General features: G+C 48.7%; 1 protein-coding gene across 4 annotated transcripts in view; it reads left to right on the top strand.

The window, feature by feature from the left end:
- The window catches only part of AGAP1 (ArfGAP with GTPase domain, ankyrin repeat and PH domain 1), a 1,778,872-nt gene that overhangs the window by 476,846 nt on the left and 1,278,438 nt on the right, over positions 1-23,588 (top strand). For 2 of the 4 annotated variants that reach the window (XM_069615993.1, XM_069615991.1), the window contains exon 1: positions 3,568-6,010. The exons of 1 other annotated variant lie outside the window; for it this stretch is intronic. In XM_069615993.1, coding sequence (XP_069472094.1) covers positions 4,522-6,010 — 1,489 coding nt within the window. In that variant the 5' untranslated portion in view covers positions 3,568-4,521. Of the gene's footprint in view, positions 1-3,567; positions 6,011-23,588 lie in introns of those variants that run through there. One more of the 4 variants, XM_069615992.1, reaches the window with a different exon arrangement.

Below are 23,588 nucleotides of genomic sequence, written 5' to 3'. Positions count from 1 at the left end.
GAGATGCTCGTTGAGGCACTTCTCCTAGCTTCTTCACTGTGCTTGTGTCGTCCTTTAAGGTCTATTGCCCAAACCCTAGGAGTGTGTTGCAGGCAGCTGTCTTGTCCTTGGTTTAGGGTTCAGAGACTCTCTGGCACTTCCTACCTAATGAAGCCTGCTGCAGAGCCTAGCAAGGCACGCTGTGTGCTGGCTGGGTACTGGTTCTGGAGCTGCTGGAGGGTCCTCTGAATACAGTATCTCCCTCTGTTCCCTGGGAGATGTTTCGGGGAGGGATCTTGCTTCCCTCTTGGAAGTCCTGGCCTTCCTTCACTGGCAGACTATGCAAGGCAGACCGTACCTTCAGTCAGGATCCAATGAGGAGTTCTTCTTTCAAGCGAAGCTGTCAGATCTGCCAAAAGAGGGGCTTGGCCCTCTTAAAGCTAAATGGACCACAGGGATTGGTGTAGGCTAAGCCTACCATATTGAACCAATCCCGGGTCCCCGCCAACTATATCCTGTATGCTTGAGGTCATAACTGGAGGGTTTTGCAACAGAAAATGTAAAGGGGTGAACACATGTACTACTAAGTCCCACCCATCTTCCTGTCTGTGGATCAAAGCGATTCTTGCCCTTGAGCCGCTGTGTAGGCCAGCTTCAGCCGTCCGTCCAGCCTCGCTTGCCGGATTGCCTGCCGCATTATACCCACAGCTGTCTCCCGTCTTGAACTCTGTCGCAGGAGCTGCAAAGCTTCCTGCAACCGACGCGACCATGTCGAGCATCAAGATTATCTCAAGAAACAGGTACATTGTGGTTCTGTCCTCCTGGTCCTTCTCCAAAGGCCCCTAGTGACATTTTACGACCCATTGCTCCCTTTGTGCTGAAACCAAGTATCCTTGAAAATGGTAATTTGCTTTACCAACTACCCCCTGTCAGTATCCAAAGCACATCCCTTTTCCTTCTTCTGTGTAAATTCCTGCTTTTATCTTCACTGTGTCTGTCTTGTGCTTGCCTTGTAACAACTGTAACATCTACTCTGTAAAAAAGCACCCAGATGCCTTCGAGCTAGGCACGCTATATAAGTACCAAAATAAATAAATTAATGGTCTGATGCGTAGGCACAGATATCATCTGCTCTAATCAGGGTGTGCTTGTATTTTCCTCTTTTCTCCTTCGTATTTGGATTTGTAGACCTAAATCTTTAATAATGAAAGCAGAACTACAAAGGCGGTGTGAGCAGGGCAGGGGCGCAGTTATTTGAACACACATCTGTTGTAAAATGTTCGAGGTCTTCTACTTCGCACGTAGATCCGATGCCCCGCCGCTGCAATCGTTGAAAAGCAGCAATACGCAATTGCTAGGCTGCTGTGCACACTACGAACAAACAAACGTAAAACACAGTCGTGGCAATCAATGGTAGTTGTTTTATGTCATGTGTTGATATTTTTAGAGCACCGACCTGGCTCGAAAGCCAGTGGATAATTGTAGAAGTGTGGAAGGATGACTGTTGTGTAGATCGTTTGGAGAAGGGATGGGCTAGAACAATTGGCCAAAGGGCTTGACCCAGTAAGCCTCCATCACCCCCACCCCCACCCCCACCCCCATCCCCTCCGGGTGCCTGAGGAGTTGGGTGGTTTTATCCGTATCTAGTGAGGTGTTTCTTGAAACGAACATTTCCACTTGTGTTGCAACGTGCGGGAGAGATGGGTAGAAAGTGTGGTGGCATATTGTTGCAGGATGTTATCTATGCAACCGCAGCACGTGACCACACTGCCAGTGCCTGGTCACGTGAATGCCTGAAGTGACCTTAATGTTGCTGCCTTGTGAGGAATCAAGGCTCCCACCCGCAGCATGGCTGCTCTGTGCCATAATGTTCAGATGTTCATATTATGGATTACATCTGACGGCAGGAGCTTGGTTAAGGCAGCCATTGCCATCACACCATGCAGACGCGGGTACAGGGCCTGCTTTCTGTTCGCTTGCAGCCTCTTGATGTTTATTTGTGGCAACGCTGAAGTGCGATGGCGTGAAAGTTTTGTACGAATCAAAAACGACAAGCGTAGCTCTGGGCAACGTTCCAGGCCGCATTTTCGTTTTGCCGTGCCATCACAGGAAGGAAAAGACCATATGCAAAGCAGGCGTGGCCCCCACCTTAAAAGGGGAAGTTCACCCCAAAGTGCTAGGTGGCATCCCCCCTGCAGGAGATCACAAGCAACCCGGGGATATGTCTGCACCTCATTGGGAATATTACCTGAAGTATAGCTTGAGCCTCTTGGGACAGCAGACTCTGGGCCCACGCCTGGGCATACCCATCACACTGAGGAGCTTAGTTAGTGGTGCCCGAGGCATCACACTATTTATTTTATTTATTACATTTGCATAGCGCACAGCAGCCCTTGGGCATTGAGGCACTGTTAGTTGTGGGGAGCCTAGTTACATGGATAGGGCACACATGGTGAAGTAGATATACATTGGGCAAGAGCAGAAAGAAAAAAAAAGCAGCCTTGTGGACATAGCGTGCTTCTTTTGCATTGCAGCCCCTGCATTATGTTTCATGGGCAGAGTGCATTTCATCCCAGCACGCCTGGCAGCTTGCTATTTAGTCCATCGTGGAGATTTGTGGCGGCACTTAAGCTGCTTCACCTGGCGAAATCCCTGGATATGATGGAGCGAAGTTTCAGAGGCAGTGCCCTGCAGGGCAATGGGTCATGTAGCTGTGTTCAGACAGCAAGGAGCACCGTAAAATGTACCAAGGTGCCTATTGAGGCCATTGTTACCTGTTACAACCTGTGAATGTAGTATAGTGTGAATTCCTGCACAAAGTCTGCATTTCAGGTACATCCCAGTCTTTGCTGAGGGGAGAGCTGGGGGTGCCTTTGCAGGGGGTTACATGGACCGTGTGCAAGAAGTGTTGTCAACAACAGTAGAGCTCTGGTGCATCTTTGCTGCCCCGGTCCCTTTTCTGCCTCTGCCACATGGGTGCACCGAGAGGTCTTTGCACAGAGTTGGCAACCGCCACCCCGCTCCCAACATCAGCCCTCAATTGGGGTGTACTATGCATCATTGTACACATCTCTGCTAAATTGCCACATGCCTTGCACAACGCCCCGATACAGCCCTCGGTTTCCCCCATTGCATGCTGGGATTTGTAGTTTTAATGTTCACATTGCAAGTTTGGACCTGCAAATCCCAGGATGCAATGGTAACAACGTGAAACGGGGACAACTTTGCAGCTAACTCCTTTATGCCCCCGAGTCCTGGGGTACACTGGTCAACCTTTGCACAAATAGTGTTGTGGTGCTTTTTCCAGTCGCCATGTATACACGGAACAGCCTTTACACAGAGGACTAGGATGTCAATTACAGCTGCTGCACCTTCCGATTTCGTGTGCAGCATTGGCACACGAACAGACTGTTCATGCGTCTTGTCCCTTTGCAGCGCTGTACTCTGTGGCATGCTCGTGAGAGCGGGGCTAATTGTATCCGGTCCGGGCTTTGCAGAGAGCCGCCTGAGATGCTGATTGCAGAGCGCTGATGCACTCCTCCTTGCCTGGGCTGGCCTTGCCTCCGCCACTCCGGGCTTTGCTTGGCTTTCGTGCCCCCTCCCTCGCCTGCGCTGGGGGACTGCTCTGATCACAGATTGCTCAGACAGCAGGAGGAGGATCTCGGCTGCTCGGAGCTCGGTTCTCCCGATCCACAGCAGCCCTGGACGAAGAGCCTACTGACCCCGGGTCTTACCCTGCAGCCGGCAGTGAGGACCGAGCCCACCGGCGCACAGCGAGGCACCCAGCCAGGGGACCGAGCCAGATGTGGACCACATGGGCTGATACCCCCCCGCCTCCCGCTGCACAACATGGACACCGGGGGCACCCCCTCCTGCACAAGTCCCCAAGGCGGCTGGGCGTGAGACCACACTCCCTTTAACCAGCAATCCCCCGGTTTTCTGGGGACCATGGAGCAGAGATCCAGAGGAGGAATAGACGAACGCCCCTAAGCGCCGAACCGCCCCCCTCCCACCCCTGTGCTGCCATTATGCCTAGACCGGCTCGTAGCAGAAGGGCTGCTTTCTTTCACAGTTGCCCGTCGCTCTATTAACGGGGGACTCTCTATACGTTTTGGTCTTTTGACAGAATCGCAATTTGGATTTGTAAACCCCTGCCCCTTTTCTATAAATCGCCAAACACCCTTGGTTGGAAGAGGCGTGGAAGGCCTTGGGGTCCTGCACATACGATTATCTGGACATATGTGGAAGTCCTGTTGATGGAAAGGCCTAGGCGTCTTGGGGTGTCGGGGTCGTTTCACAGGAGAGCCTGGACGTTCCTGGGGTACCTGTACATGGGAGAGCCCGGATGCTACCAATGGGGCCTGGTACAGGGGAGAGCATGGGCGACTCCGGGGGCACTGTTGGGTTGTTTTGGATGTTTCGATAGCATTGGAATATGAATGATTACTTTTTTTGAAACCACTTTGTACCCATGGACTTCTAACCATAGTCCCTGCTGACTGAAGGAAGGCTGTTGAGGCGTGCTTTCCTTCCTGTCGGAGAATGCACCTTCTGGACAGCGATTTGTACCCCGACAGGATGATGCAGAGGGGAACACCTCAGAGGAAGACCGTCTACCGCATCTCGGTGACGATGGTGAAGAAAGAGGTGCTTGGAGATCCCACCAGGCCAGACCTCTCCAGAAGTCATGTCAACCCAACCAATGTTCGGGCTGCTCTCCTCGAGGAGCAGGGTGAGGATGAGGGGCTGGATGTCTTCCCTGCACAGTCAGGCTTTCGGAACTTTAGAACCCGCAGCACAGGGCAGCTGGAACTGGGCCGGCTCAAGGTCTCCCGGAAAACACACCACTTCCCCCTGGATCTTACCTTCCGGTTCAATGATGAGGGGACCAGTCAGAAGCCACAGGAGAAGTCCAAGTGGAGGGATAGTTGTCCTGCTGCCCCCACCAGCAACCGGCCCATGAGCATGGTGGCTTCTCTTAGTCTGGGCCTGGAGAATAGGAGAAATGTTGGGTTGCTTTGTGGTAGTGAGGGTAGCTCGAGCAGAACTGAAGGAAAGGGCCCTGATTCCACTGTTGGGGATGAGGAAACTGATGTCAGTGATTGCACTTCTGTGGATTGGTCACATCTCGATGAAAAAGCACAAGTGATTCCAAGAACCTGTGGGGGTGGTGCTAATGCCCTCCAGGAAGGGCTAGCTGGACTTGGCTCTGAGCCTCTGAACGAGGATGACACTTCTTCTCACGAGGACTACCCAGACTTTTCTCAGGAAGCTCCTGTTGGAGCCTCAGATTACACTTTCAGGAAGAGATCCACCTCGGCTCACATATGTAGGAGTTATGGTGGCGATGATGGACTCAGGTTGACCTCAGATTCCACTGCTCATTTAGGATCTCGAGTGGGCCTACCCTTAGACTGGAAGAGCCAACTTGGCCCAAGTCCTTTGCAGGCAGAGAAAGCACACCCTAGCATGATCCGGAGGAGTTTCAGCTTCAGGCACTGGAATGGAGAATTGACCCGAATCCGGGCACTGATGAGAGAGAAGCAGCACAGCAGCTCCAGCTGCTTGATCCGGACGGGAGGTGGTGCAGTGGATATGAGTAGTCCTGGCTGCCATTCACCTCCTTCTGTCGCCGAACTGTGCAACACAGAGAAGAGGAATACCTTGGACGTTGGCGAAGTCTTGAGCAAAGCAGACTCTTTGTCGGACCTGGAGCGCTGGGAAAGGAGCAAAAGCAAGAACAGAACTTTGGATAACAGCGACCTCCACAAACTCTCTGAGAACCTGGAAAAGGGCAGGGAGGGCTTTTTCCGTGGGGGAACGACCCGCCCCAACACTCAGGAACACAAACTACTAAGGTTTTTCAGTGGAATATTTACCCGCAAAGATGGTACATCTTTTTCAGGGTCTGGGGGAAGGTCTCCAAGAAGCAGCTTCTCCCGATCCAAGGGCTATATCAACAGTCTGAAGAGAGGTGAGGCGGAGAACGTGGAGTCCAGCACTGAGAGCATCGATGGAATACCCCATAGAGGTGATTAATTTTACTTATGAATTGTAACTGAGGGGGTTGCAGAGTTTGGTGCTTACTGTAATACAACCTTGCTCTAATTCGGAATGTGTTCTTATGACGTGCTTCATACAAAAGTTTTGTTGAAACCAAGACAATATTGTTCCTAAAATTTTAGGGGTTTCCTTCATTCTGGAGCAAGCACATGTATTGTATCGTGCTTGTCTTTTATATAGCGCATTTTACCATTATTATAGTCTCAATGCGCTGTTTGCGGGAACACCCTGGGAGGACGGAAGTCCAGAGCGTTGTAGGACATGGAGTAAAATTAGGATGCTTGTGTGTATTTTTCCAAATAAGGCTTAGCGGGGCTGACCAGGTTCTGGTAGAGAGCAACCCAAGCCGTCAGACATGTGGATGTGTGCAGAGAGGAGTCCGGACATGGCGTGAGTAATGGCAACTTTCTATGTATTCATTGTGCTGGAATTTGTCATAGGTCTGCACTGCATTCTGATGTCGGAGGTGTTGAGGCGTAGTCTGGTGTATGTAGGTGGAGATTTATGTGCACAGCACAACCGAAAGTTCTCATAGTTCTTGCTGTATTCTGATGCGTGCGGGTAGCCATGCCTGCGGTCAGTGTCCACCGGAGTAGTGCGTTATACGTACCAAGCAGAATTCAGTGGTGATTTGCTGCTTTGCAACCGCTCAGGTCATTGGCGGCTTCTGCCGAGCAGGTGTAAAGCAGGCGGTCTGGTCCAACTAGGACAGGCAACTTTCTAGGTATCCTTAGCCAGCAGCAATGCTCGGCCTCCATGAAACACAGCTCACCTAGCTTTGCTATCACCATATGCCATTAATTCCGCTGTCGCAAACATCACACCCAGGTCCTTTTCCTAATACCATACACCACTGTACTTAAGTTGTCCCCACGTACCACGCAGATCCCTTAAATGCCATCGAACAGTGGTCCTCCATTAATTGCGACACGTGCCTGGCACCACGACTACTTCCAGAGCATAACACGTGCACTCCTTCACTGTCCCCACACAATGCTCACATTGCCCACCACAGTTTCCATATCAGTCGCCCATCCAAATGCTCCCATCACAGATCACCCTGTAATGTACTCCCTAGCTCCCCCCCCCCTCCTAATACTGTGCCTTCAACAACAAAATATTTGTCAGTAAGCTTGTTCCCAGAAAGGCGTTGCCCTTAAAACGGATTCCCCTGCACCAAGCGCTGGTCATTGGGCCGGATTTTCCCAGGTAAGGGATCCGGCAAAAAGTCTTTCCCCGGATGTCGAACCCAGGAAATGTATGTCCTCTCATGTAATTGATCAGGTTCTGTTTCCAAAGCCTGGACTCGAACCGAGTTGGGGAGCACTGAAGTCGAGACACTTGCCGCTAGACCACTGAAACACTGATGATAATCCCTGTGAATGTTCCTGTTGCTATTGTACTATGCTGAAAATATTGAAGTACAACTTTGTAGTATAAAAGATTTGCACCTTTTTATGATTTCCTTGAAACGTTATAGGAAACGCTTCTCCTTTCGTGGGTTAGTGTCTAGTTGTTAGCAATGTATTAATAAACCCAATGAGAAACATCTCCTCAGTCATTCCCTATAACGCTACCTCTCGTCGTCACCTCGCCTCTCCCCTTCGACCCCCCCCCCCCAATCGGTAGTCGGATGCCACCGTTGGCAATTCACATTTCCAACACTGCTTGCACCCTAATTTGTTTTCTACTTGTTTACAACTGTTATCAGCGCCTTCCCCACTTTAATAAGGCCCATAAAGCAACGCGCCTCAGTTTGAGGGCTTTACACACTCCTGGGAACCTGCATTGATTTAAACAAAGGAACTGTTGTATCCTTGTTTTCAGCTTGTGGCACTTTTCGGTGATGCTGAAGAGCGGTATGGATTGGCGCTGAAGTGCTGGAGCAAGTGTGCTATAGAAAAGGGTTTTGCGTGTTACTACTGTACATCCGGTTGGTTAACTATAGTCTTAATTCACCGGTAGGCCTGAAAGCTTTAGTTCTTTATAGCTGGGTTGTGGTTGCAGTGTTTTACAGCTCAGTGTTGTAGTTAATGAAAGTTGTTGCACTGCATTTATTAAGGAGGCTGCAGTGCTTTCATGGGAGCCGTTTGCAGAGAGTACCATACAGTAGACTGGCCAGTCCTGCGAGCAGGTGCCTTATACAAGGGCAATGGGGATGCGCTACTGCGTGTTTGGATTGATAGATGTAATTGTACTGTGGGTGTAATACTGTAAAGGTGAGAGTTGGCCATTTTAGTGCTTTCCTGGTGGAAGAGTGGTGCTGTTTGTAAGCCATACTGTTGCATGTTTGGCTTTGGGAGATGCAGTGCTTTGTGGTTGGACCCCTAGGACTCTGTTGTGTTGTAGCTGAACTCTAGTTCGGTGGCCATGGTTATATACTACTGCAAATGTGGAAGGCTTGAAGCTGGAGTGCGCTGGAACACGCAGTTGCACAGAGGTGTGATTGGAGCATGTAGTGCTGTAAATGTGGGATGCTTGTTGCACATGTTCAGACCCTTGAGTACATGTGTTAGTGTAAGCCCTTCTGGCTTGCAAGTGCTGTACTGGCATTCATTTTATAATCCATCTTCATAGCACGTGAACTTCAGAGGCAGAACCAGGCTCCATCTACAGGTGATACCCCTGTAGTGCCAGTGAAAGGGGAGACCAATGTCAAAATGATTTAAGCTATTTAATATGAAAACCTGCATTCAAAATTGTGTAAATAATATCTTTGTGTTCAGTTCAATGAACCTTTCACAAAACGGATTCAAATACATATATAAAGTACAAAACCCATAAAATATACAAATCTAAAAAGAATACTAAGTCAATAAATAACAGACATGCACCAGCTATCACGTTCAAGGCCAAGATCAAAATCTCCATTTAACATTTAAGCATCACCTATGATTTTAACCGTACACTATATAACGCCAAGTGGGCAGAGGTAGTGTCAGTGTTCAAACAGAAGGACCAGAGTGACTTGGATTTTATTGTGGCACAGTTGTGAACCAAAAACCCGAGCTCCATAATGTAAACAGGACCCAGACTAGCACAGTTGGAAAGAACGTGCATGGGGGTTTCAGAAATGTCCTTCTTACAGGAAATCCGACAGTATCTCTCGTTGTAAGGGATTTTATGCTGCGCTCCCACAATAGAGCGAGGTCTTAACTGATTTATACAAAGCAGTTATTATAAGTTACTTCTGCTGCGAACGCATAGTGCTTCAAGGTATACAGGTGCTCAACATTGACATTCCAGCCCCACAATTTCAGTTTCTTGTTGAAATCGTCAGTAAGACCTCCCATCAAGGATTCTGAGTTAAACTGCAGAGCCTAATCGATGATCTTAAAAAAGCTCCTGCATAGAAGCCTCATACTCGCTCCCCATCCTTATATCACCAAAGCCTTCTCCCAACAAACAAAGCATTGGGCATTTCGGCACAACCCTGGTTTTAATGTTCAACACCCTGCGCTTCCTAAGGACCATCCCCTGTAGGGAGTTTATACCCAATTTTAAGCACAGATATTCCATGGGTACCGATTGGGGTAGCTGCAAAATCTTCTGCCATTAAGAAGCTTAAGTTTGTTTTAATCACAACCAATTATTCATCTTCAGAGATTAAAGCCTGTACAAAACTGCCAGGCAAAAGCATTGGTTGTATAGCGTTAAAACCCCTTTAATAGAAAAATATGCCGTCTGAGTGGCAAATCTATATGTTATACCTGCCAGTTCTTTGGCCTTCCTGATGTTCGCTTCAATTATTAAAGAGTAATCCCCAGTTGAGGAAAACTCCAGGCCCAGATACACACAGCTGTTGGTATATTCAATGTTGCCTCGAGTGGTACTCATATTAACTCTTGTCTTATGGTGGGTTGCTAACATCACCTTGGTAGCTATCTAAGTTGTTGATCAGGTCATTCTCCAAACTATTGGCCTGCAACTCATTTATCATATTTCGCTTTCCTTTAAAGGTACTATCAAAGACAATGAAATTGCCAGGATATAAGAGAGATGATATTCTAGTATCCCCCACTATAGGCAGACAATTAGGTGGTGCGTGTAACCTGACCAGGAGATCCGACAAATATAAATTAAATAGCAGGGGAGCCAGCACACAATCTTGCTTGACTCCTCTGCTAAGTCAGATTGATGATGTGATAACACCTTCGTGGTTCAATCTTACATTAGCAGAAGTATTACTGTGAAATAATCAAATTAGGACATCCACACCCTTTCAATTTCACCCACAATTTGGCCTGGTTGACAGTCAAAGGCGGATGTGAAATCTATAAATGCAACATAACGGCTAGCCTCCTTCCTAGCTCTGGCTCTTTGCAAAAGCACATCCACCAACCTGATGTTATGCGAGGTGGATGAACCCTGCCGAAAGCCAGTCTAGAATGGGTACAACAAATTCTTTCTCCACCCAATGCCATAAGGCCTTTAAAACCAGCGTCGCAAAAAGTTTGCTTGTAGACTCAAGTAGGGAAAGGAGCCTATAGTTGCCAGTTAAGTCTCTACCGCCTTTCTTGAATTCAGCAATCAAGATCGAACAGCACCAAGAAGGGGGTAGCCTGCGTTCCTGGCATATTTTGTAAAACAGTAAATGTAAAATTGGGGACCAACCATCCGGGTCATACCTGAATACAGTGTTGGAAAGACCATTTGTGCCAGCAGCCCTGGAAGATTTAAGATGTCTAATAAAAAAAACAATATCATTATACTGCATGCTAACAGCCACTTCTCGCCTTCAGTTTTGATCTCGACCTCTTCACTAGAGTGCTTCCAAGAACTAACCTATCTTAGCCAGCTTGTTTCAGGAATAGGATTGATCAATGATTATGTTGAATTCCCCTTGGCTTTGGCTAGAATTTGCCATCTGGTACGTGTGTTCTTACCAGCCAAAACCCGTACCATATGTTGCCATTGGTCACAACCTTTTCCATCTACACAACCAATTTCTTAACATCGGTTCAGACCTTTCGATTAAGACCTTCAGCTCCTTCGATGGGCCCTGAGTTTTTCTAAGTGCTCTGATCTCTCTACGCATAAACCATTTGGCGTTGTGTATCTTGATTTCACATGGAGCTGAAGATCTTCTACCACATACCATGGGGGTTCTGATCGGTACCGATCCAAACGTAAGGATGAAGCTAGAAAGTAAAGACACCATCAGTTCAGCAGAACATTGCTGCAAATAAGAAGTCACAAGGAAAGGCTCTCAGCCCAGGAGATCCTCTCGGCATTCTTAATAGTCCAGTGTATACGAACCCCAGCCTGGTCGACCCCAATGTCCCCAAATAGTCCAGTGTATACGAACCCCAGCATGGTCGACCCTGATGTCCCCAGTTATCACTTGGGCATTGGGTTCATTGCAGTCTAGGGTCAGTAATACAGATTGGAGCGCATGATCACTGAAGGTGTTAGTAAAAACTGAAAAGTCTAGCACCCTATTTAGCATGGCATTGTTCCCTCCCAGCGTAATCAAGTGTACCACTAGCACTGCCATTACTCCATTTGGTTTTACCTGGACAGTACCCCTGCGTACATCAATTCAATAAAGTTAAATCCCAATCGCAGAGAGGCTCAACCATTTGTTGCCCTTGCTACAAGTCTTCGGATCCAACATCACACTTCTCGGCGTTGCATGCCTATATTGAGTGGCTAACATTTAGCCAGCACAACAGGAGTTCTGATGCCCACCGATAATAACCAACTCATGCCCGGGACTAACTAACCAGTCAGTAAGAAATCAAAAATATCTTCCGTTAATGCATTACCGGGGGGATTGTATATATTTAATATTTAAGGCCAACAACGATTTGCCGCCGGAGGCAATGCTAGGGTACACCTCAGTAGCTATCAGATTTCCTTTAGCGATTTGAACCCCAAGCAGTCTAGAATTAAAGCCCTGCTTTATGCCCACTAAAAGCCCCTTCCCCAGCCCCTCCCGGAAGGACGCCCCTTGAGGCCACTTACAACATGTTCTAGATAAACTTGATGGCCAGCAATGACAATAGGGCAAGTCAAAAAGGTCTCCTGCAACATAAAAACATTGTGATTCATTAACAAATAAATCAAGCCACCAATCGAAGTATAATGCGGAAAACCCCTGTGTATTCCAGCAGGCCACTTATACAGTTCATTTAGAATTAGTGACCGAAGCTGGGAGCACACTTCTAAGCCATTCCCAACCTCTGTTGAATAGTTGGTGTCCTTGAGATTTGAACCGGGCTGCACCAAACTCTGGTGCCCTTTACCACAGGTAGGACTACATCTAGGTACCAAAACACTAGCAGGGGATACGCCAAGGACATATCCCATATTACGCAATGAGTCAGTAAAGGTTCGAACCATAGTTGCAGTATCAGGTAAGTAACAATGAATACGAGCTATGTTACGGCCTTCCAGTTTCGTAGGCGCAACAAAGTCAGTCTGTAGAGGTCAAAACTTGAAGGAATGGTATTTTATGCAGAACAGCAAGCATCACTGAACGATCCAACCTCTTTTTAGTAGAGTCAACAGGCTCGACCCCTATGGTGAAAACTTTAGGATCAAGAACGGTAGCTGCAGCAGTGATTACATTATTGCTGGGCACTTTCAATTGGCCCTGACCTGTTTTCCAGCTTTCCACTTTTCCCTTGAATTTCCTCCTTGGCACCCACAACAGCTCCTCTTCACTTACCTTGCTTTTCCACAGAGAACTCTGCTACTTCCACTGTCAGAGGATTTAATTTGTCCTTGAGCACCCAGCTAGTCAAATTACCAGCATTTGTTGGAGATCTTTTTTTTCCTACGTGCAGCCCTCTTTCTCTGCTTCTTATTTCTAAGAGTCCCAATGAAAAGCGGAATTTACTGGGTCGGTAGTCACCATGGGTGTAGCCTGAACTACTTTAAGCCCTTTTCACGCGCAGTTACGCCAAGCGCCTCTGCCTACGAGTAGGAAATCAGTGGAATTATCCATGGGACTTTCGTTGGCCTCCCCACCCACCTCAACCATGTCCTGGCCACCATTTGTATCATCCTCGAATGCTTGAATTGTGGCTTCCGTTACAATACAAGAAACCCTGACTTGAGGGATTGGGAACATTTGTGGCCTGTATTTGTTGAAGCAGAGCACCCTGTTCCAGCAGGTCTTCATGAATTCGCTCACACAACTTGATCAAGATTTTTAAAGCAAACTGCATAATCCCCAGCCCTGGTAAACTGAAGGAAGACCTACTGGCTCCACTTCTGCTCCATGTAGTATTTAAAAAAAAATTCACCAAACTGTCAAAGCTCAAAGGACCCTTCACATGGGCACGCTATCAAACCGACAACTACTCACAATCCAGACGGAGCTCGGAGTCTCAATCCATCCAAACCAATACCAAAAGGCCGTCCGGGCAGATCCTCTCAACCCCGACACTCGGGGGTCCCTGGCACTTGGAACAGAAAGCAGGAGTTCGGTGGCAAGCTAGCAGCACAAAGCCGTGCTACACCGAGTGTAATGGCAGCTCTACGCTCCAAGCTCCAAAATCCCTAGAGAAAGGGACCTTGCAAGGTGTGTGGAACACACTACAAGGCCGTTAAGCCGCACCAGCGTATAGTTCAAACAAAGAATCTGGCCGCTTCGGACAGGAACAGTTGCTACAAAGTGATAGCAATGCTGCTCTCAAATCCAATGCAACATAAAGCAGAATGTCGTGACATATATTAGAGATTCAATTTGCGAAAACCTTTTGGATTGGCTTCCTAACACTCCATACTTAACCTCTGTAACAGCCAGGTGTCAGCGTAATGAGTGAGCTGTCCCAAACAGCTTGGTGTCTGCCCACCATTCTCATCTCCTTTGACCTCTGTGGTCTGAGGCGATACTTCCTACTCTTATCCTTAGCAATTCTTGTACTCACTGGCATTGCACTCACTTAGTTTTCCTCGGACCACTCAGATGGCCAGTTTACCAACTCTTGGTGTTCTGCAACTGCAGTCCCTTCTCTCTGCAAGTGGGATTCTAAGAGTGCTTTGACTTAGAGGCACTCAATCTTCTGCTCTTCAAAAGCCTTTGGCAAAATGTCCTCTTTAACATCCAATTATGATATATTTACACATGACGGCCAAGTCTTCTTGTCCTTTACGTTCTTAATTCCACAACTGCAGGCCAAAGTGACGACCTGTTACAAAGCAGTCTGCCGTTGGATGGATATATGATGCAGTCTCCTTAACTCTTCCACAACTTCCATCCTCTACACTGCTCAAAACCCTGACCTTGATTGTCTTTGGTCCTCAACTCTTTAATACACTATCTCAAAATCCAACTAAAATTCAGATCAACATTCTAAAGACGAGCAAGCTCCAATTTGCAATAGCATTGTCTCGGTGTAGACACTTTTCTCTTCTTTGATAGGGTTCACAATTCAAATGATTGCCTGCTTCTCAGCCTCACATACTCCCATCCACCCACCCCCATTCCAACCTCATCATTCCACCACCAGGCACTCACTACTTGACTTACTGAGTCACCTGAGCACAGAAATTGGCTTGACCAACTCTCCCAGTCAGCCACAACGCCCCACCCCCACACCACCTGAGCTCTGACCCTGAAAACACTGAGCTAGTGACCGCCACACTTGTGCAGTTTTGTCCTATTTTAACACTCCTCCCTTCCCCTTTATTCTGGTTTATCTAAGTCACCTCACAGAAAGTTCTCAAGCACAGCATTTCTGGTATCCCATGTGCCTTGACCAAACTTTCTTTTAATCTTACTAGCACACAGGGAAGGCGTCCTTGCGATGTGCACCCAAGAAACGCCACAGGTTTCACCTGTTTCCTTGCCCTCTAACCCCACTGATTCCAACCCTTTACGCTTTCTTACACAAACTTGCGTCAAGAGCCTCCCAAATGGTATAGATAACTCCATTCAAGAGCTGGTTGTTACATTTCATGCAGCCTGAGTACTCCAAAAAGCAGAGAAGGACAAGTCTCATTAAGAGAACATATGGACAAGTTGTCTTCTCCTTCTCGGCCATTAGTAGCAGGTGATCAGGATGTACAAACTGGTTCTTGTAGCATACCCTGACTGTTGAGGAGTTCTATCGATTGAGACTGCTGATGTGAAACATCAAAGTCAGTCTAAGGAAGGCCTCATTGCGCCGCTTATCTGGGAAATGCCACCCTGAATCCTTCCTCGCCTGCTCGTTGTGTGTGTGTTTTTGGATTACCTTTCCCTCAGTCATCACCCCTCTGCTGTTTCTTCCATGTTTGGTTTGTCTCGGGTTTGGAATGCAGAGAATTTCTTGTTCTTTTGTTGTCTCTTATGACGTTTTGAATTCAGGCAGAATTTCTTTGATGGCGGGGGAAGCTTAATCTTAATTTATCAATTGGACTGCTTCCCCTTTGACCTGCAGGACATTTCCGTGGAAAACCCTACTCTTCTAAACACTCACAAGGTAATGTCTTGTACCTTCTGCACATGGAGAATGCTGCATCTCTTTGTAGGTGGTCAGTCCTATTACTATTTTATTATGACTAATTGGTTAGAAATATAATATGGAAAGTTGCCCGATTGATGACTGACGATGGGAACGAGTTACCATTATGATAGAAAAGAAGAAGAAAAAGTAGTACATTTTAAAGTTAAGGCCAGAGTGGGTCAGGTATCTTATCTTGAGGGGGATAGCTCTGGGCAACGTGTTTGACTTGGAAACAAGACAGCGCAGCACAGGTTCAAATCCCGATCCTGTGCTTAGAAACCAATCTCTGGTATTAAGCGTGTGTTAAAAGAACAATTAGAATAATTATAATCTTTAGGGTTAGGGGGGAATGAGAAGGCATGAGTTACTACAGCTGTTCATTTAGAAGGAAGAACAGACTTAGCGGGTTATGGTTTGAGTGGTATGAGGACCAAGGAGTCGGAAGGGGAACATTGGCAAGGTTTGGCAGATGAGCAAAGAGAACACCAGAAGAAAAGGAGTAGAGGACATGAGATAGGAATGGCAGGAGTTCCCACTCCCCCCCAAAAAGCATGCAAAAATTATGAAAAAAGGGTGCTTATTAAAAAAAAACTGCTCCAAATTCGTAAATGGCAATTGGCCTGATAGAATTGAGGAATTACATGCGAGTGTACAGATTTAGGAGGGAAAGTGCATACTGACGAAGACCCATAATCCTCGTCAAAGAGTTGAAACATGCGTGTCAACACTTTTCAGATGTAGCAGTAACAGTTAGTAGTTTTTAATGTTTTGGATGTTCCCTTGTTGTAGAAGCGTAATAAGGTTTCTGATGATTTTCTGAGCTCTTTGAATTTCTGTTTAGACCTGGGCACTCACTCTTTTCTATCACGCATCTTTTTTCTCACGATTCAGAAAAATGTCTAATATTCTTATACATTTCAAAACAGTTCTTTAAAAAAAAAAAGCTCTTTAATAATAAAGAAATGCATTCTTACAGAATTCATGAATTGCTTTCTTGGATATGATTTTAGAACTATAAAAAAGAGAAAAAAAGGACTAATTCGTTATTTTCTTGGACTGTATATATTTTTGGATGGTCTGATATTGTGGGGCATATTATATAGAGTCCATATGGTAGCTCTTGCCTTGTTTGATAAGAAAGGAAGTAGAGGACAGGATAGAGGAATGGTGGCAGTTCCCACTCCCCCAATTAGAAGCATGCAAAAATGACAAATGGGTGCCTGTTAAATAGAACTTCTTAAAATTCGCCATAAGACACATTAAGCATTGGCATAGGAGATCTGTGATGAAAAATGCCCGAAAGAACACAGTAGTCCTATCATCCAAAGCTTTTGTGTAATAAACAGACGTACAGCAAGAATGCCTCATTTCGTGACCTGTCGTGGGACGGGCTTTATCTCTTCCATTGGAGACATCTGCACACGGAATGCCTGTTTGTCCTGGAGGACACTCACTTTGAGGAGTGCTTCATAGCCCCATTCAAACGCAGAAGAGTCACAAAATGTGTCCTCCCACTAGCCATGGCGAGTTAGAATTCATTATTGGCAAGTAAGAAATGGTGTGGTGTGTGCACGTGCAGAAGAACTGGTATTCAAGCCGGAATCTGAATGACGACTTCTGTGCCAGGCTAGTAGTAGGCAACTTGACTAAGACATCTCTCCAGCCGAATATTTTGCACAGCTCGACGCTATAGTAAAGATTTTCCCTTTTATTTACTCGACATGGCGCGTGCCTCTGACAGGCTTTGCACACCTTACTGATCAAGAAAGAGCAGTGGAAAGACTTGTTCTTTCCACAAGCATTACCCACCCCCATCAGAGAATATTACAGTGACATTCAATATGTGTACATATTTGTTTTCTAGTATATTTTTCTGGCAAAGCAACAATCGTTAGCTTGAAATTCCTGTTTTGTTTCTAAATGTGTTGCTCATTTGTACAATGATTTCCAAACATTACACATGCAATTTTTTTAAATCAATTCCCTGAGCATGTCTGTTCTGTGACCCTGGTTCATAAAGTTATTCTGAAGTAAAATGTGGGTTTTCCTGAGTGGTGGCTACTTGGATTTTTTTCACCTGTATTTTGGGTTGGCTGGAGGCTGTGGCGCCGCTGCTGTGCTATGTGAGTGATTGCAGCAGAGAATGTTCCACTCCGCGCTATTTGCAGTGGTTGGGTGTGCCTTTATTCATTTGCCTTAGCCTTGCTCTGATAGTCCAGCAACCTTTGGAACCGCTTTTCTGCGGCCGAAAGTGCAAAGCGGCCATGCCTTACTGCGCCCATGAAGTTTATTCATGTGCACAACAAGAAACAATGTCTTGCCTGCTGTTTGTTTGAATTGCAGAAATAGTTTAAACATGCACATCGTTCTGCTTTTAGTAAACAAAGCTTCATGGCGTCACCTGATGTGTAAGACTGTGAATTTGGGAAGGAGACTTAGTTCTACATAATTCGCAATCTTCCACCTAATCAGAATCCTCAAACTACTGCGCCAGCACCCTGTGGGCCATCCCTGCACGGATACCTTGTACATTGCTGTACTGACATACCGTGAACCTCTGCAACCTTTTGCTCTCCAGATTTGTTGGCCTACAACTCCCATCAAACCTAGTCATCATAAGAAATGGTGAGTGATCATGGGAGTGCTAGTCCATAGCATCATTGGTAGGGTGACCAGATTAGAAAGGTAATAGACATAGAAGTAGGACTACAATAAAACGGTAGTCCTACTTCTATTTTACTGGCCTGTTGGGGGCAGGTGAAGGGGTTTGCTCACAGACACAAAACTCTCATTGGAAGAGAGTGCTGGGAAGGGGGAGGAAATGGGGGAGTGAAAAGCATTCACGCCCCCATTTCCGCACAGGAAAAATCGCGCCTGGACCAGATTTCTGGATTTCGAAATCAGGTCCCGGCAAAAACCGGGACCGTAGCCAGCCAGCCTTCCAATCCTCAGACAGGGTTTGGAAAATAAAGAAACTCCCGGGACGGAGGGTGTGTTCCCCGGACTGTCCCGGTAAAACCAGGATGTCTGGTCACCCTAATCTATGGAGCATTCAAGTTTCAGATCCCTGCTGTAGATAGTTGTTCCCAACCCCATACATGGTGCATCAACCTTATAAGTGTCACATGGCCTCCTCACCCTCCCCCCGGCCATTGTTACATGATATAAACCCACACTGATGCACTTCTTACTTCAAGCTTACCTTTGAAGGCTTGCAATGTTAAGCTTCCAACCACCTCAGTGGCTCAAATAGAACAGTTTCTCGTGAGGATGTCATCTGTTCAACACCAGAAGACTTCAAGCACAACATTGTTAACAAAACTGACAACCTTCAAGTGTTCTGAAATTTGAATGTGTATATAATGTGAACCAAGTTATATGGAGGGTAAACTGGGAGCGGATTCTAATGTTTGACATTTGAAATCAACACACAAGATTCTTCCGCACACCTACATTCTCCATCACCGGTGTTGTAAATCCTTGTGCTGAATGCTCTGTGACTGTAGATCTCTAGTGGACTGCTATGAGTGCGGCTTGTCCCTAAGGGTGATGGGGCTCAGACCAGCCACCCAATATGGAGGGGCCAAAGTGGGCCCAGTGAAGACCTGAAAGCTCCCTTACCTGCAAGGTGCAGCTGAGGAAGTTGCTTCTTGGGTAGCATTTTCTTTGCGGGGAAACTAGCGTTGGTATTGTGGCGTACGTGGGTGCGGGTGTATGAGTAGTGTATGCGGGCGAGGTTAAAGGATGATGGAATGATTGTGGGTAAATGTCACATCCGAATTCCGGGAAGGGTATCTTGCTTAAAACCAAGGTGCTCTCAGTGCAATGGGCAATAGAGGCACAAATTGGCGTAGCCAGCATGGATATGTTTTCTTGCAATCGCATGGCTGGTTCTACTTGCAAAGCAAACACTAAGATGTAATGAAGTGGAGTTACTGGCACATAATGTTGCAGCCAGCATGGACATATATTTTTTTTGCAATGGCAAAGCAAGTCTTACGAGCTCATTTTCAGGCTACCCTCAGCCACCTCTTCTCCCTCTGTCATCTCTGACTGCCTGTCCGCCATCCAGGAGTGGTGTGCCGCCAATGATCTCTGCCTTAATGCCAGTAAGACCGAGATTCTCCTCATCAGCACACCGGCTCCCTCCTTTCCTGTCACTCTCTGGCCAGCCTCTCTTGGCCCCCATTCCTGCTCTCACCTGTGAGGCTAAAAACCTCGGGGTCATCTTCGACTCCACACTCTCCTTCTCTCCTCACATCTCTAAGAAGTCACACTACCAGCTGCACCTCTTCAGATGTATTCCCCCTTTCTCCAGCATGGGGTCTGGCATGGATTCACATGCTCATGAATATTCCCCGTCGTCAGGCTGGGAATCCTCGGTAAAGAAAAAATCAGTATCAGTTTCGTTTCTGATCTGTCTTTCTTAGTAGTAACCAATCACTGATCTCTGGGTCATACTGCCCCCAGCCAATGACTGCCCTCTCCCTAAGCCCCGCCTCTGGCAGCCATCCTCAGATTTTTACCGCACATTCAAGTGTTGGGAGTCCTCGTGCTTTAGCTCTCGAGTTTTTGCTGCGTTTTCGCGCTTTTTCAGGAGATTTTCTAATTTTTTCGATTTAATCGAGCCTCAAGCTCCACCGTTTCTACTGCCGATAACTGGGACCCGTTTCGGAATTCTTCTATGCCCCCTCAAGGGTGACGTTTTCATCGAGTTTACGCTTCTTGGAGGATTCGGAAGATCTGCGGCCTACCTCAACGGACATGGCCCAGGACAAGGGAAGCTCAACGCCCGGATCCAAGCTGTTCAGATGCTGCCCTGGATGCGGATTACAGAATGTTTTCAAGGAGGACGAGCATTCGGATGTCTCTACTGCCTTCATGAGGACAAGACGCACGTGGAGAAGGACTGTGCGTTCTGCAAGAACCTTTCGGAACGGACCAAGCAAGATCGTCATTCCCGCTTCGCCGCCTGGCTGGAGAAGGGCACAGCAGGTGAGAAGGCGAAGAAAAAGTCTGAACGGGCTTCTAAGTCCTGTGAGGGCACCCCGACGACGGGGGCCCAACAGAAGGCCAAGCACCGCGAGTCCGCTGGCACCGGGAGCGCCGAAAGGTCGGCTCTTCGGCTGCCAGGCAGGGCGTGACTTCCCCGGCACGTTCAACCACGAGCCAGCGCTCTGGTTCGGGGAAGAGGAAGTCCGAGAACCCGGGTAAGCTGCTGGAGCAGCCCCGGTCGATCTCGAAGGGACCCGAGGGGGAGCGAGGCGCTGACCCTCCCCCCAAGGCGAAGGCCCAGGACGCACCTAAGGTGGTGATCCAGCCAGCAAAGGCCTCTATCGAAGTGGTCGCTGCGGCCCTGGCAAAGTCGGCTGAGACTACGCCAGTGGAGACGGCCTCTAGGCCCAGAGTATCCCTGCCACCGCGGAGGGAATCCTCTTTCCAGCCCATCGTTAAGAACCCCCTGAAGACCCTGGTGGAAAAAGAGGGGGGGGGTGGTGGCCATTACAGACCCGGAATCAGACTTTGAGGAGGATCTGATGGAATCCGGGAAGGGCCTCAACGAGAGGTTCATAGGCCACAACGAGAAGTTCGAGAAGGTTCGATCCCAGGGGACCGTTCCCGCTGATGTGATCGAAGATGGCGACGAAGAGGGCCCGGTGGAGCAGCCATCCCGTCCGTCGCAGCCATTACCCGAGCCCCAGGATAGCTCGGCGGCCATTTTGTTGGCGATCCAATCCTTATGTACTGAGATAAGGACGAGGTTACCACGGACCCCGACGGAGGATCCAGAACCTGTCGTCTCGGCAGCGGCCGAGAAGAAAGCAGCGGGTGCGGCGGCTTCAACTTCCACTTCCCCGCCGGACAGCGAGGGCAAGAAGTTGGACTCCATGGGACGACGAGTCATCTCGGCGGCGGCGACGACGATTAAGGCATGCCAATGCCTTAGCGATCGTGGCCCGCTACGACAGGGAGCTTTGGTTCAAGATAGCCCCCCTGCTAGACTTCCTACCGGACGACAAGAGGGCGGAGGCTCTACAAATTCTTCAGGAAGGAGAGGTGGCGTCGGATCACGCCATGACGGTGGCAACGGACATTACCGATACCGGATTTCGCCAACTGGACAACGGGGTTTGCCTCCGACGATGAGGATGGCTCAAAGCGCTCAAAGCGACGGACTTTCGCCAGGAAGTCCAGACCAGAGTGTTGGATATGCCGTTCGATGGCAACAACCTTTTTGGGAAGACGGTGGACGAGTCGCTCCAGGCCATCAAGACCGACTCGGAGACGGCCCGGGCCCTAGGGGTTCTTCAACGACGGCCCTTTTGGAGCTCCGGAGGCAGACAGGGTGCCTCCAAGGGATCCAGCGGTGGCTCTTCTACATACCGCCAGGTGGCCCGCTCCTCGTCCCAGGAGGCCTACAGAGGTTGCGGCAAGCGGGGGGGGATCCCGCCGCCGTCGTCAAGGAGGCCAATGGCGGCAAGGCCTCCTCCAAGCAAGACTGAACCGGCCGTGGCGTCGGGCCCCCACCGAAGCACCCCGGTGGAAGGCCGGCTGATGAAGTCCGTCAGCGTGTGGGATCCATCTCCACCGACCGTTGGGTGCTGGACACCCTGGCCAACGGGCACTCGCTGGAATGGCCAGGAAGGAGAATCATGTCCCTCAACTGCTGTTTGAGGTAAGGGCGATGCTCAAGAAAGGTGCCATCAAGCTCGTCCCCAGGAGGCTTCGGGGCTCCGGAGTGTACTCAAGGTACTTCCTCGTCAGAAAGAAGACGGGCGGTTGGCGCCCCATCCTGGACCTGCGTCGGTTAAACAAATACATCAAGGTGCAGAAATTCAGGATGGTCACCCTCCAGCACGTGCTGGGGCAGCTGGAGGAGGGATGATTTCCTCATGCATCTACCTTGTACCCCTTTGCAGACTTCGGATGCGTCCGCTACAGGAGTTCCTTGACGCTCGCTGGTTTCAGGCGAAGGGCTGCTTCGAAGACAGGATACCTCTCGAAGAGGAGTTCCGTCGGGGCGATCCTATGGTTGGGTACCCTTGCGCACCTCACTACAGGCACGGACTTTCAGACCCCGACATTTCAGGAGACGGTGACGACGGACGCCTCTCTGGAGGGTTGGGGGGCCCACACCGGAGATCTCCACGCAAGAGGCCTTTGTCTGCCGGAGGAGTGGTCCCTCCACATCAACATTCTGGAGCTTCGAGCAGTGTTCTGGGCGCTCAAGTCGTTCCTTCCATCCCTCAAGGACAAAGTGGTGAGGATCTTCACCGACAACACCACCACGATGTTCTACATACAGAAGCAGAGAGGCACCAGATCCCCAGCCCTATCCAAGGAGGCCCAGGATCTGTGGCACTGGGACATCGCCCAGGGGATGTTTCTGGTTCCCTTCCACTTTGCAGGAATAAAAAACACCATCGCCGACTCACTCAGCAGGGAGCTGCGCTCGTGCCACGAGTGGGAACTACGTCAGGACCAGGTGGATTGGCTCTTTCGACGATGGGGCAAACCCCGGATTGACTTTTTTGCGACGGCGACAAACTCCAATTGCCAGAGGTTCGCCAGCAGGTTCCCGCAGCCGAGGAGCATGTGTGATGCTTTCTCGTTCCCTTGGGACGGCCTGTTTCTATACGCGTTCCCTCCGTTGCCGTTGCTGCTCCGTCTCATCAACCAGCTCAAGAAGTCCAGGTGCAGAATGATCCTCGTCGCACTGGCGTGGCCGTGGCAGATCTGGTTCCCGGATCTTCTGGACTTGTCAACGTCCCCACCAGTCAAGCTGCCAGCGGACGCGGATCTTCTCTCCAGAGAAGGAGGCGCCATTCTTCATCACAACCCAGAGTCGCTGAACTTGCAGGCCTGGCTCCTGCAGCACTAGAGTTTGGAGGGTACGATATCCCGGCTGACTGCAGAGAGGTTCTTGCAAAAGCCAGGGCGTCTTCAACTCTCAAGTGTTACGGTCATAAGTGGAAGAGGTTCTCTGTCTGGTGCCGTGCACAGAAGATTAACCCTCTGCGGATTACGGCCCCTCAAGTACTGCCGTACCTACTGTCACTGGCCAAAGCTGGACTGGCTCACGCCTCCATCAAAATACATCTGGCT

The sequence above is a fragment of the Ambystoma mexicanum genome, chromosome 9, assembly GCF_040938575.1.
Source record: "Ambystoma mexicanum isolate Mex_15411 chromosome 9, UKY_AmexF1_1, whole genome shotgun sequence".
In the NCBI taxonomy this organism is placed as follows: Eukaryota; Metazoa; Chordata; class Amphibia; order Caudata; family Ambystomatidae; genus Ambystoma; species Ambystoma mexicanum.
This window is presented reverse-complemented; position numbering and strand designations above follow the sequence as displayed.